At 35.3% G+C, this 16,152-nt stretch overlaps 1 protein-coding gene across 3 annotated transcripts in view; it reads left to right on the top strand.

Annotated features, from left to right (window-relative positions):
* Smurf (SMAD specific E3 ubiquitin protein ligase) overlaps positions 1-16,152 on the top strand; it is a 452,534-nt gene that overhangs the window by 292,080 nt on the left and 144,302 nt on the right. For all 3 annotated transcript variants that reach the window (XM_090407614.1, XM_090407612.1, XM_090407613.1), the window contains one exon: positions 12,931-13,045. In XM_090407614.1, coding sequence (XP_090263740.1) covers positions 12,931-13,045 — 115 coding nt within the window. The remainder of the gene's footprint in view (positions 1-12,930; positions 13,046-16,152) is intronic.

Here is a 16,152-nt window from a genome sequence, read left to right as displayed (position 1 = left end):
ATGATAGAAATTTTCATTGCCTGGTGTGAGATTATCAGTATGCTTATTGGTGACATGAGGTGGCTTGACAAAATATCATATTTGGTCTAGAGTAGTGAAATCAGATTATCTAATTTTTAGCTTACTGATAATAATAAATGTGAAATAGGCTTGCATTCTTCCATGGGCAAGATTTACATAATAAAAAAAATTTTGGAGACATTGGCTGTTATTTATGTTTTTGTGTTAATACAGTAAGTATATGAAAACAAAATAAATTGATGAATTTAAATCTGGTGATAGTTCTTTGAATTAAAACCATATTTAGAACACAAAAGTCAAACACCTCCATTAACAATTAAGTACAATGGTACCTTGACTTATGAACCGCTCAACATACGAACTTTTTTCGTATCCCATTTTGACCTCTCGATACGAACTGTGATGCTTTTCCTTTCATCATCATCATCATCATCATCATCATCAAATTCCTGCCATGTACCCTCAAGGGGTGTACAGGATATGACAGTACTACATGAAAAAATTACATCATTACTAACTTCCTGTCTACAATTTTCCTCCAAATCAGTCTGTTACTTGTCAAGACTCCAACATTATCAGATCTTATATTTCTATCGTCTAAGGCACTTTATACCGCATCAATCCACCTATATCTTGGTCTTCCTCTGGGTCGTTTTCCTGCCAACCTGGCAGAGAACACTTGTTTTGCTAATATTTCCTCTCCCATTCTATTTAAGTGACCATACCATCTGAGATTAGCTCTGCTAACGCATTCCTGGATGCTGACAATGTCAAGTTCTTTCCTAATATCCTCATTTTTAATATGATATTGCCATTGATGCCATCTGTTCACGCCTCTAATCTTTCTCAGGACTCTCATATCTGCGGTCTCTAGTCTTTGGTCAAGTGTTTTACTTCTGACCCAGTTCTCAGATCCATAAGTTAAAATTGGTTTGAACACAGTCTTGTATACAGCTAATTTAGTGTTCCGACTAATTTCTTTCTTATTCCATATGAATTTATTCAATTGACTTCCCACCATACCAGCTTTGTTGATTCTGTTGTCTATTTCTATATTTAGTTTACCATCTTCAGTAAAAATTGTGCCTAAGTAGCTGAAATGTTTTACTTGTTCCACAGGTTCTCCATTCACAACACAGTTGACATTTTCAATGATTCTGCCTATTTTCATTGTCTTTGTCTTTTTATTGCTGACCTTCATGCCATATCTATTACAACAGCTATTCAATTTAGTCAGAGAATCTTGCAGACTTGTAGCGGATTTATTTAGAAGTATAACATCATCCGCATAAAGCAAAGAGCTGACATTAACATCTCCAATTTTGATATCAGGTTTAATACCACATTCCTTCATAATGTGATCCATATAGATAATGAATAACAGAGGGGATAATGTACATCCTTGTCTCACACCAGATTTAACATTAAACCATCTTCCTGTACTTCCTTCAATTCTAACTGCTGACTCACAACTCAAATAAAGACTAAGTATTGCTTGATATAATGCCCCATTGACACCATATAACTGCAGAGTATTGAATAGCTTCTCTCTTGGCACCTTGTCATATGCCTTTTCCAAATCGACAAAACTTAAATACAGATCTTTGTTATATTCCCATGCTTTCTCGACTATTTGTCGTAAAGTGAAGATCTGATCCTGACAGCCTCTATTTGGCCTGAATCCAGCTTGTTCTTCACCAATCTTTTCTTCCACAATTCTTCTCAACCGTTTCTCAAGTATACTTGCATAGATCTTGCCAGGAACACTTAGTAGAGAAATACCTCTGTAATTCTCACATTCAGTTTTATTTCCCTTTTTATATATAGGTACTATGAGAGCTCTACTCCAATCATTGGGAATTCGTCCCTCTGTCCAGGCTTTCTGAACTATGCAGTGCAGCCACTGTAAGACTCTTATACCACCATACTTCAGCATTTCTGGTCGAATATCATCTACTCCTGCTGCCTTTCCACATTTCAAGCCTTTGATGGCTTTTTCTACTTCAGGTATGCATATGTATTCCTGACTGCATGCCTGGTCGGTGTTTTTTTTACCACAGTGCTGTCATCACTGCTTGTTTCAAAGTAATTACTCCATACTTCAAGGATATCTTTTTCTCCCATTTTCATTTCACCTTTATCATCTTTAATTCCTTTTACAGCACTCTTTCCTCCATTACTAAGCTTCTTCAACAACCTCCAGAATATTTTGCCACCTTCTTGATATTTATTTTCTATATTCTTGCCAAAGTCCTCCCATGACTTTTGTTTAGCTAGTTTTACAAACTGTTTAGCTTTCTTACATTTGTCTCTGTATTCTGTAAGAGTAAAAGCTGACTTATTTGCCAGGAACTTTATTAGCTTTCTTCTTTTCCTTCACTGCCTCTTTAACCGCTTTTCCTTTCAAATGAACTAAAGCCTGTTTTACATTATACTTTTTTAAACTTTTTAATGCATGTTTAGCGTAGTGCCCGTTGAACCGTCTCTAGTGTAACGATTGTTGTTACTACGTCGTATTTATCTGAAATATGATGAATGCTGCATGCATTTGCTTTTTTTTTTTGTGTATCTATTTCGGTATTTGTGTAAACAAACAATACACTTCCTGAAGATTTTTTTAGGTTTGTATTTATTATGTGTACTGTATGTATTTCTTTTTATGAGTGATGTGTTTTATTGAAGCTTCATGTTTATTTTCTGAATAATCTACCAGATAAGTGTCATTTCACTGATCAGCGTGTTATTTTCAACATGGGGTCAAAGAAAACTAAGAAAGAAGAGAAGAAGAAAATCATAGTAGAAATGAAGAAAGAGATTGTGGGGAAATATGAGAAAGGAGTCAGGCAAAGTGATCTGTGCAAGCAGTATGACTTGTCCAAACCCACCATAGCTACAGTTGTCAAGAAAGCAGATTTTTATAAGGAACTGGATGTGGCCAAAGGAGTATCTATCGTGTCATCTCGAAGAAATAAAGTTATGGAAGAAATGGAAACTTTACTACTTATCTGAATTAATGACATGCAACTGAAAGGAGATAGTGTATCTCAAAACATGATCTGTTTACAAGCTCAAAGTATCTACAAAGATGTAGAAAGTTTTTTTTTTTTTACCTATATGTTACTATACGTTAAAGATACCAAGCAATTTTATAAACTTGGTTTTAATCCTTTTTCTCAAGTAAGCAAACAAGCAGGTAAGTCAAGTTTGCGCCTGAAGTATATTCAGGTCTCAGGCAACTCGTAGTAAAGGTGGAGTAAGTTCTGATCACTTTCGTTAGTATCTCCCATAATGCAAAGCACATCTCCTTGCGGACATGTATGATGCTATGCATTAAGGAAAGGGCCACTACCCAGACTGGTTTCGACCTTTATTGAGGTCTCATCAGTGGGAGCCACTGATTTATTTATGAAGATCTTTTGCAGAACTTGCCATCCACTAGCAGTAGCAAAGACATCAGCAAAGAGTTTAAAGCTAGCAAAGGATGGTTTGAGAAATTAAAGAATAGAACAAGTATCCATAGTGTTAGACATGACAAGGTGCTAGTGCTAACAAAGAAGCTGCTGAAAGGTTTGTGAAGGAATTTCAGAAACTGATGGAGTCAGAAGGTTTACAGACCAGAACAAGTTTTCAACTGCTAAGAAACTGGGCTTTTCTGGAAGAAAATGCCTAAGAGAACTTTCGTCACTAAGGAGGAAATGGCATTGTCAGGACGCAAGCCAATGAAAGATAGACTAACTTTGCTTTTTTATGCCAATGTCAGTGGTGACCTGAAGATAAAACCTCTGTTGGTTTACCACTCTGAAAATCCTAGAGTCTTTAAAAAAGCAGAAAGTTAACAGGCACAAACTCAGCGTTATGTGGATAGGTAACAGCAGAGCCTGGGTAACTAGGCAATTCTTCTGTGAGTGGATGACAGAGGTCTTTGTTCCCACAGTGAAACGGTATCTACAAGAAAAGGGTCTGTCTGAGAAAGTTCTTCTTATAATGGACAATGCTCTAGCACATCCACCACAGTTGGAAGATTTGGATGAAGAGTTTAATTTCATCAAAATTAATTAGATGACTATGGCAAATCACCTCCTTTGCCTAGAATGTTGCATCTCATGCTTCCTGTGACTTTCTGTGAGAAAGACATCTGAAAACTCTGGAATAACTTGGATACCACAAAGGCAGCTATTCCTGATGGAATCCCACTGATTGTGTTCAAGAGATGTGTTCCTGAACTAACACCTGTTCTTTATCATCTATTCACTAAACTATACTCAGCTGGCATCCACCCTACAGCATGGAAGAAAGTCTATATACAACCAGTTCCCCAAAAAAGGAGATAAATGTTTATCATGAAACTATCAACATCTTACTCTCTCGCATCAGTTTTGTCTAAAGTAATGGAGATGGTTATTAACTGCCAACTTCTTTAACATCTTGAGAACTGCTATCTAATTAGTGACCACCAGTATGGATTTCAACATTCTAGATCCACAGAAGACGTGAATCTTGTGGCCTTTGGACTTCAGAGAAAATTGTGCCATTGCTCTTGACATCTCCAAGGCTTTTGATAGGGTCTGGCATCATGGGCTTCATAACAAGCTACCATGATTTGGACTGCCTTTATTCCTGTGTAAATGGATTGCAAGTTTTCTCTCAAATCAATCCCAACGTGTAGGTGTTCTCTCCTCATACTTTCCTGTCAATGCTAGGGTCCCTAGGGATCTGTCATTTCCCACCCTCTTCTTGATTTATATAAATGACCTGCTCTCATTCACTGCAAACCCTATTCGTAGTTTTGCTGATTATAGCACACTCTACCCATCCTACTCATATGACAAGTCTTGCAGTGCTCAAACACCTCAAGTTTCAAGATCACCTGTAATAAGTTTCCCCAACACTGATCTCCACAGTATCCTTGATTGGAGTGAAAGCAACCTAGTTAGCTTCATTGCTTCCAAAACACATATTTGCTTGTCTTCTCAAAAAAAAAAAGCCTCAGATCTCCACTTACTTTTGATAATGCTCAGCTCAACACTCGAGACCAAATCTCTCTTCTCGGACTGACTCTTACTCCAATCCTTTCCTGGCACAATCATATCACTTCTGTAGCATCATCAGCTTCCAAAAAACTTGGCATCCTTATCTGCTAAAGTTGATTACCCTGTATAAATCCCAAATCCAACCAACACTGGAATACTGCTCTCGTGCCCCCTGTCATCTTTCATTCCTTCCACCTCAATTCTGTGGAACAGCCTACCTTGTGAAGCCTTTCCAATGGACTCGTCTCTGACAGTTCAAGAAGAATGTCAACAAATTTGTGATACGCTCTTCTGCCTTTCGTGTAAGGGAGAAATATACACTCAATGGACAAAACATTAGAGATAGGGGTGATTGGAAGTTGACACTGGCATCCCCTAAACAGAGAGAAATGTACCCAAATCAAACACAGATGCTAAATAGGCAGACATCATCACAATCGATGAACATGGGTAAATGTGGCAATCTTAGTGGCTTTGATCATGGATGTATTATCACTGCAAGACAGATAGGTCATTGTATCATCCAAGTGGTAAGAATCGTACAGTTCTTAGGGCAACCATATCAAGGGTCTACCACAAGTATACCATCAATGGATGTACCAGTGCCCAGCTAGCAAGCAGTGGCCGACCACGCAGCATTGATGACTATGATCAGCATAGACTGTCCAGGCTCATACAGACCAATCACAAATCACATTCAGTTTCAATGTTGGAGTTCCAAGCAGCATCAATGAGTGAACAGTGCAGTGTACCCTGCATATCATGAGCTATTGAAACCGACACCCTAATCGTGTACTAATGTTGACGGCTCGTCGTTGGGCATTGTACCTCATCTGGTGTTGGTACCATCAAAACTGGACCTTTCCAGAGTAGACCAGAGTCATGTGGTCTGATGAATACCATTATCAGCTGTACCAAGCTGACAGGAGATTGTGGGTGTGGTGTTGACAGCATGAGGCCATGGGTGCTAGTTCATATCTGGTTATGAAGGTAGTAGCTCTGTGATGTTTGGGGAACCTTATCGTGTGACTAGTGTTCTAGGACCACTCCAGACACACCAAAGGACCAAAAACGCTCAAAGTAGATCATCAATAGGAACATTGGTAAACAGATTAACTATATCAAAGCTTGCTGAATTATATATATATATATGGTAAAATATATTTTAGAATTCTGGCTGTTTAAATGCACCAAAAGTGTAACTAGTATAATTTGGGATATGATATCATTATAGCAAACACATTATCAACATGGTGTAACTATGAATTTCTGTGTAGCTGTATTGAAGGTTTTAGTTTCTAAGATTTCTTTGTAGAAAATTGATATTAATGGAGTTAAAGGTGTAGTTCATAGTGGTAGTACATTCCTTCTTTACATTGAAGCAACTAGCATGAAAGTTTCAAAAAAAAGAGAGAGAGAGAGAGAGATTATATTTTACAGTTGTACTAAGTCACTTTTAGTAGTACTGTTATATCAGAAGTCAAAGTCTATATAATTTATCGACGATACCAACTTCCACCTTCATAAACAGACTACCTTATTGGTGTATGGGAGGTTGAAACCTTTGAAACCTTATCCATGATTTTATGTAGTAGGTTTTCAGATTGGTAGTGATTTCTCAGGTTCAAGATAATTTTTATAGTAATTTTATGGGGTGGGGGGAATTGTATACCTTCATGTATACACAAGTGGAAACATTTTCTGTGGTGTAGCCACTAGTAATATGATCTTTTAGAAGATTGTTCAGTTATAGCCTATTTGATTTAAGATCAGTATTAGCTGTATTAAGTATTCCAAAATCAATAAAGCTGGTTTGGTAGGAAGTCAACTGAATAAATTTATATTGAATAAGAGAGAAATTAGTCAAAACACTAAATTAGCTGTATACAAGACAGTGTTCAAACTAATTTTGACTTATGGATCTGAGAGCTGGGTTAGAAATAAAACATTCGACCAAAGACTAGAGACCACAGATATGAGTCCTGAGAAAGATTAGAGGCATAAACAGATGGCATCAGTGGCAATATCATATTAAAAACAAGGATATTAGGCAAAAACTCGACAATGTTAGCATCCAAGAATGTGTTAGCAGAGTTAATCTCAGGTGGTATTCACTTAAATAGAATGGGAAAGGAAAGATTAGCAAAACAAGTGTTCTCTGCCAGGTTGGCAGGAAAACCAGAGGAAGACCAACATATGGGTGGATTGATACAGTAAAAAGTGCCTTAGAAGATAGAAATATAGGATCTGATAATGTTGGAGTCTTGACAAGTAACAGACTGATTTGGAGGAAAATTGTAGATAGGATGTTAGTAATGATGTAAATTTTTCATGTAGTACTATCATATCCTGTACATGCCTTGAGGGTAAATATCAGGAATTGGATGATGATGAAGTATTCCAAAATTTGAAAGATGTAATTCTGAGACCATCTTTAGTCCAACAGTAATGTCTGCTTCTCTCTCTCTCTCTCTCTCTCTTGTCTCAGAGTTTGCTAGAACTTTAATTTTTACAGTTTGAATTATTCGACTGTATATTTCATCATTAGTCATAAAAAACATCTTGAAGTTTTTGATGTTAAAATTTGTGTAGTACAATAATCTACCATTTACCTGACCTTCAAAACAGTGACTCTTCAATTAACTGACACTTGCATATCAACTGGGGTGCTTAAGGGTCAAAGCTGTATAACTGAGAGGAGATCTCCACATAGCCTTTAAAGGAATGCAGAGAACCTACCAGGGCTTCTGACCTAATGTCCAATCCTCACCTTCTCGTGGTGCACCCTGTTGGGTATCCACTTTGATACTGAAGGAACGAGGATGGGCTGGCAATTTGGGATTTAGCCGACCAAATGGTATTCTTAGTGGTTAAACCAAAATAAAAAATGATGGTACAACATGACAAAATTTCATGTGGCTGGGGTGTCGCACGGTTAAACACGGTTTTCGCCAGGGAACCAGGGCGAACAGCGAAAAGTCAGCTACTGGAACAAATCTGAAAACAAACCCCAACTCAACATCACCAGAGTTAAAGATCGGTACTATCAACGTAAGAAGCCTGAATGGCAAAGAAATGGAGCTAGCTGAGGAATTAAGTACCAGATCGACATAATAGAGGTGACTGAAACAAAAAAGACAAAAACTGGTGAGATCTTTCTGAGCAATAAATACAAAATGTTATACTCAGGCACTGACAATCAAGGAAAAGAAGGAGTAGCCATAGTATTCAACACAAAATACGAGGCTAATCTTCTTGAATGACAGGCAATCTCAAGTAGAGTGATGTGGGCAAATATGAGAATGGGGGACTGGACAATGAGACTTATTTGTGCCTATGGTCCCACAGAAGGTTTTACTAAGGTAGAAGTGGAAGAATTTTTTGAGGCTTTAGAGAAAGCAACCGACACAATGAAAAAGGAAAAGTTGGTCCTTGTTGGGGATCTAAATAGCAGAGTAGGAAATGATTGTGAGACATACAAAAATATTTTGGGAAAATTTGGAGAAAAGAGCAAAGTTAATAATAATGGCAAATATCTGTTGGATTTCTGCTCAGGACATGGACTGGTTATTACAAACACCATGTTCCAACATAAAAATGTGCACAAATTCACATGGAGAGAAGAGGCTAGGAATAAGAAAAGTCTCATTGACTATGTTATTGTTGATAGTGATGTTTTCTCCCTGGTGCAGGACATCAGAGTGTACAGAGGATTTGAAATGGGAAGTGATCGCTATTTAGTTTTCAGCAGGATAAAATTGAATTTCATATTGAAAAGAATAACATGTAAGAAAGTTTTAAAACGAATAAAAGTTGAGTAGCTCTCAGATGTTAACTGTAGACTAAAATACAGAAAGATGATTGAAAAGAAAATGAAAGAGTTTGAGAACAGGAATCAAACCTTGGAGATTCAGTGGCAAACTCTGAAGAAAACATTGATTGATTCTGCCAGAGAGGCATGTGGCGAGGTTGTGTGCAAGGATAAAAAAAATCAGAACTCCCTGGTGGACACAGGAAGTTAAAGAGGCAGTGAAGGGAAAGAAGAAAGCATATCAAAAGTTCCTGGCAAATAAGTCAGCTTTTACTCTTACAGAATAAAAAAAAAAGACTTTCTTAAAAACACACTGTTAAGAAAGCTAAACAGTGTGTAAAACTAGCTAAACAAAAGGCATGGAGGACTTTGGCAAGAATATAGAAAATAAATATCAAGAAGGTGGCAAAATATTCTGGAGGTTGTTGAAGCTTAGGAATGGAGGAAAGAATGCTGTAAAAGGAGTTAGAGATGATAAAGGTGACATGAAAATGGGAGAAAAAGATATCCTTGAAGTATGGAGTAATTACTTTAAAAAACTGCTAAATGAAACAAGCAGTGATGACAGCACAGTGATAAAAAAAACACTGACCAGGCATGCAGTCAGGAACACATATCCATACTTGAAGTAGAAAAAGCCATCAAAGGCTTGAAATGTGAAAAGGCAGCAGGAGTAGATGATATTCGACCAGAAATGCTGAAGTATGGTGGTATAAGAGTCTTACAGTGGCTGCACTGCATAGTTCAGAAAGCCTGGACAGAGGGACGAATTCCCGATGATTGGTGTAGAGCTCTCATAGTACCCATATATAAAAAGGGAAATAAAACTGAATGTGAGAATTACAGAGGTATTTCCCTACTGAGTGTTCCTGGCAAGATCTGTGAAAGTATACTTGAGAAACGGTTGAGAAGAATTGTGGAAGAAAAGCTTGGTGAAGAACAAGCTGGATTCAGGCCAAATAGAGGCTGTCAGGATCAGATCTTCACCTTACGACAAATAGTCGAGAAAGCATGGGAATATAACAAAGATCTGTATTTAAGTTTTGTCGATTTAGAAAAGGCATATGACAAGGTGCCAAGAGAGAAGCTATTCAATACGCTGCAGTTATATGGTGTCAATGGGACATTATATCAAGCAATACTTAGTCTTTATTTGAGTTGTGAGTCAGCAGTTAGAATTGAAGGAAGTACAGGAAGATGGTTTAATGTTAAATCTGGTGTGAGACAAGGATGTACGTTATCCCCTTTGTTATTCATTATCTATATGGATCACATTATGAAGGAAAGTGGTATTAAACTTGATATCAAAATTGGAGATGTTAATGTCAGCTCTTTGCTTTATGCGGATGATGTTATACTTCTAAATAAATCCGCTAAAAGTCTGCAAGATTCTCTGACTAAATTGAATAGCTGTTGTAATAGATATGGTATGAAGGTCAGCAATAAAAAGACAAAGACAATGAAAATAGGCAGAATCATTGAAAATGTCAACTGTGTTGTGAATGGAGAACCTGTGGAACAAGTAAAACATTTCAGCTACTTAGGCACAATTTTTACCGAAGATGGTAAATTAAATATAGAAATAGACAACAGAATCAGCAAAGCTGATATGGTGGGAAGTCAATTGAATAAATTCATATGGAATAAGAGAGAAATTAGTCGGAACACTAAATTAGCTGCATTCAAACATGACAGTGTTCAAACCAGTTTTAACTTATGGATCTGAGAGGTGGGTCAGAAGTAAAACACTTGACCAAAGACTAGAGACCGCAGATATGAGAGTCCTGAGAAAGATTAGAGGCGTGAACAGATGGCATCAAAAGCAATATCATATTAAAAATGAGGATATTAGGAAAGAACTTGACATTGTCAGCATCCAGGAATGCGTTAGCAGAGCTAATCTCAGGTGGTATGGTCACTTAAATAGAATGGGAGAGGAGACATTAGCAAAACAAGTGTTCTCTGCCAGGTTGGCAGGAAAACGACCCAGAGGAAGACCAATAGAAATATAAGATCTGATAATGTTGGAGTCTTGACAAGTAACAGACTGATTTGGAGGAAAATTGTAGATAGGAAGTTAGTAATGATGTAATTTTTTCATGTAGTACTGTCATATTCTGTACACCCCTTGAGGGTACATGGCAGGAATTTGATGATGATGATGCATATCAACTAACCTCTGGTAGAGCAACATAATTGTACTTCAATTATCAGAACTGGCTGTCTTGATATCAGGATCATATAATTTGAAGGGTCTTATAATTGACAGATTACAGTATATTCCAGAAAACATTTGATCTTTGATTGCAAATAAATCTACTTTTTTGAAGGAACTTCATGTAACATTTCATATTGGAATGCCATTCAAATGGATGATAAGATATCATTCATCTTTAATGGATGCACTTAGCTCTTTATGAATGGTATTAAATGATTCTGTAAAATATGTTCCGTAAAGTAAAATAATAAAGTATTATTGTTCTTCTCTGGCCCACTTGCTCTCTTGGCCAAAATTTCATTGGGCTTGTATGAACAATGATGAAAAATCTCTTTAACATTGGTTTTTATGAACTGCTTTTGATATTTAAAGGGATTAGGGCCTGTTAAACAGATTAAGATAGCTTTATCAAAAATTTGCGTAGACAATACATGTTTATGTCAGTTATCGTAACTCAGGATGTTGTAACTGGAGTTAGCATATTGCATACTAACTTCAGTTATAATGTCCCAGCCAAAACCTCATTGGCATAGTGCCATTCTAAAGGAATTCATTATAGCAAACTGTATTCTATATCAAATTATTCCTGGGATCCTTATGCGTTAGCTATAATATGAGAACCAACTATGCTTGTTTTTATCCCAGACTATGCTGGGAAATCACTTTTTGACACTTATAGGTTTCGTGTCCTTCTCTTTTTTATAGATATGTCATATTATAGTTGATCCTTTAAGAACATAGGTTTGAATTGTGTCCACTTATATATGTTTTTTTTTTTTTTTTTTAAATAAATATATTGGAAAAATTTTTGGAGATTTGCAACTATTTGAAAAAACTTGCAGACGAATGGCATAGCTTAGAAATATCGAAAAAATTAAAACGTTAGGTATGCCATGAATGCATAAAATATATATAGATACCAGTCTATTTTATCATTTACTAGCATAAAATATACACAAATCTATTATAAAAAGTTAAAATTTATCAAAACTCATGCACACAAACACTTACAGACCACACATGGCCATTTTCGTTCAAGAGAAATGTAAACAAGCATAAAGATGCAGTATTAAATCATAACTGCATAAAATTAACTTATCAGTTAGTTAATTAGTTAAATTAATTAGCATAAAATAAAAATTTTATGATTCATTCATTATAGGCTAGACTACTGTGAAGCAATCGTATCGATTGCACTAGGCTACCATAAAGTAATCGTATTGCCTCTGCTTTGTTATCAATGCATGACTTGTTATACCTGTAATTAAATATGAATTTTTTTTTTTCACATTATCTTTTCATTTTTGATCTCTAGTATTAGTAATATGTATAACATCTAGTGTTTTATATCATATAAGACAATATTGATGTAGGTACTGACAGACATACAATTCATCTTGTAAACAGATGATGTAAACTTTTGGTATCGATAAATACAGTACTGTAAATGTATTTTCGCTTCCTGATAATTTTCTTTAATAATATTTTCTTTACTAGCTTATTTTATTGTAAGAATAAGTATATAATACATACAATACAAAATGTGTTAGTCGAATGTTATCAGTAAGGCTTCCAGTAAGAAATCGACATATAACAAAGGTTATATATGGATTTCTGAACAATGAGGGGGGACCCCCCCTCCCCACGTGTTGTTCAAGGGTCAAACTGTACTTTGTAGTATGCTACTTTCAAAGTTTTATTATTTAGACTGCATGAAAATTTTAGTTTCATGATTGATTACACTTTTGTTTTGTGTCAAAATTATTTTGAATATTTTATATATGAATGCAATATGAATTCATGTTACATCTGTTATGATGTTTCATTTGTTTTATTTTTCTTTTTTGCAGGGAATGGCTGTATTTACTTTCACACGAAATGCTCAATCCTTATTATGGGTTGTTTCAGTATACAAGAGATGACATTTATACATTACAAATAAATCCAGATTCTTCTGTTAATCCTGCAAGTATTTTTGTTTTCTCTTTGTTAATCATCCATAAAAATAATTTTACAGATATAGTTTAATACCAAAATTGTTGAATGTATTTACCCTATTCAGCATAGATGTTACTAAGAGAGAAATTTTCTGGGGTGGGGGATGCAAAATTTAATACCATATATAACAAGCATGGATTTTAATGACTATAGTTCTTTATTTGTCCACTCAAGAACAAAATTTTTCTGTGTACTGCTAACTAGATCATGCACAAAATTCATTAATCTGATTATTGCTGCTCAACCTGGATTTGTAAAATAATTTCAAATACACTGCATATATATCATCTGTATATCTAAAGAATTCTAATAACAGAGGAAACTCATGTGAAAACTTTATTACTGTAGAATTTTTGCCTAAGTATCATAGGAATTGTCAGCACAGGATTACAGAACTAGGGAGATACACACACACACACACACACACACACACACACACACACACACTAGGCCAGCGCTTCCCAAACTGTGGGCCGCGGCTCCCTTGGGGCCGTAGGTTTTGTTGAGGGGGGCCGTGAAATAATGAAAACAAATTTAAAATGTTTTAAGACTAAGTATATTTTTTTTATTTTAAAAGAAACGTATTTAACTTTTATTATTTCTTTTTTGTTATTTTTTATATTTTAATGGAAAAATTTACACATTGGTGTTGGTTCACAAACTTTGCTTCCTGTGTATTTCGGTGCTTAACGAATATTAGTAAATATGTTTCATTTCAAAGCAGTGGTTAATTGTATTTACTTCGAATGTTCTCCAGGGAAGTTCCAAATCTTTCTGTCCCTTTCATAATGCGTTCGTAATCAGGGACTGATGATATTGACTTTATGTTGATATTGACTTTATATACATATCAAAACTCGTTTTATATTATCACTGTCATCCGAGCTAGTTTTCTGTTACCAATAAAAGTTTCGCATATACTTCACACATGAAAAAAAAGCTTAAACAAGTTCATGTGGGAATATAGTAACTCGCTTGTAGTGGTAAACAACACGCCCTCCCTAAGAGCCACTATACTGCAGAGGCAATAAAAATAAGTACTTTTATTATGCCAGTGAATAAGGTATGAGGAGTCTGTGTAATATATTTCTCAACAAATAGTGCAATTAGAGACAACTGGGATAAAAACACACTAATTAATGAATCACATGTCCCCTCATACAGAAACTATGCTGTATAGACTGAAACAAAACCATATGTTGCATGGGCAAACATAGTATCTAACTAAAAACTATTGTTATTAATTAGATGTATGTGAGTTCGATTTCCCAAGGCAGCAATAAAATTCAACTGAACGTGTTAAAATTCGTAGAAGTGTTAAAACTAAGTAATATATATATATATATATTAAATGTTATGGCAGTTTCACATATGGAATTCGGTTGAAGAGAGTTAGCATTTCAACTCAATTGTCAGCTATGCTTTTATCTTTCGGTTGCGCGATCTTTTGTTAATACCGCACCAATCATATGCACGTTTTAATAAACAGACTGCCTTTTCTGTCTGTTTCGCGTTAGGCTTAATTACCGTAAAAGGAGAAAAGTCACAAAAGTGAAAAATGTTCCTGGTCCGGGGATTCCCGTATTCAGGTAATATTCACTAATTTCATGTTATCAGTCTGTGGTGTGCCAGTATTGATATGTGGTGATATTATTTGATCTATTCTACGTTAAAAAATGTAACCCTGAGATGGATAAGTGGTTGATAAAAAAAAATTAAAAAAAATCCTGCAAACAATCAGAAGAAGCAGAAACAGACTAAAAAAAAAAAAAGGACAGTATTTCATATTTTACCAGAACAGCCCGTATCGTCTTCAGAACCAAACGGTAAGAGGCAAAAAATGTAATATATGCATTTGATTTTTGCAATATTCGCTGTGTATGTTTTGTATTGAATATAAATACAATAAATATTATAATAATATATCTCTCTATTACGATTTTTTTTCGACGGGGCCGTGAAATATTTTAATTTTTGCAAAGGGGGCCCTGACATCCAGAAGTTTGGGAAGCACTGCACTAGGCCCCCCCCAGTTCCGGGCTGGTAAGCTGGTTCTCCTTCAATTCTGATGACTCGAAACATGAGACAACAATGTGTTTGTCTCATGAAGGCAAACACATTGTTGGACGTTTCAAAACAATGAAGAGAACCAAAAAAAGTGGCATAAAAACTTTTCGAATTTCTGCTTATCTTTTTATATATATATAGAATAGATTTAATAAGTTAGGAAATTATTGACCTTATTTAGTTATCTAACATTAACTACTCAGGTGATGCTTTTTAGAGCTGTATGTTATTGTTTAATTGCCACTGTAACTGTTTATATATATGTAGATATACAGATTTGTTTCAGTAATGAAATACCATGAGTTGGCATAATCAAAAGAATTTGAAAAATGGAGGGAGACTCGCATAAAAATTTTGGCTCAGTATCATAGGCATTGTCAGTACAGGATCTCACAGAGCAGCAATTAAACAAAAGCATCACCTCAGTAGCTAATGTAAGATAACTAAATAAGGTCAATAATTTCCTAACTTATTAAAATATATATATATATATATATATATATATATATATTTTTTTTTTTTTTTTTTTAATTCCTGATCCTGTACTGACAATGCCTATGATACTTGAGCAAAAATTCTACAGTAATTAAGTTTTTACATGATTTTCCTCCGTTTTTAGAATTCTTTAGATATACAGATGATATACATGCAGTGTATTTGAATATTATTTTACAAATCCAGGTTGAGCAGCAATTTCAGGTGAAGCATGATTATTTACTTAAGATTTTGTATTAATATTTCACTGAAAATTTTGAATAGTACACAAGCATAAAGTGCAAGTTATAAAAACTGTTTTATTACTTAATGTTTAAATTAACATTAAGTAAGGATAGTCTGTTAAACAGCAAAGGATGAATAATAATAATAATAATATTTTTCTATGTATAAGACTTTTTTCAAAAATTTTTAGACCAAAAATTGGACTCGTCATACATGGGGGGCGGGGGGTAACTGGTTGGGAGACCTGCGGTTGTCGTGGCAAAACTGCCGGTACCTTGTCTCCACGA

This window comes from Typopeltis vanoorti, chromosome 17, assembly GCF_054136105.1.
Source record: "Typopeltis vanoorti isolate ZY-2024b chromosome 17, IOZ_Tvanoo_1.0, whole genome shotgun sequence".
Lineage (NCBI taxonomy): Eukaryota > Metazoa > Arthropoda > Arachnida > Uropygi > Thelyphonidae > Typopeltis > Typopeltis vanoorti.
This window is presented reverse-complemented; position numbering and strand designations above follow the sequence as displayed.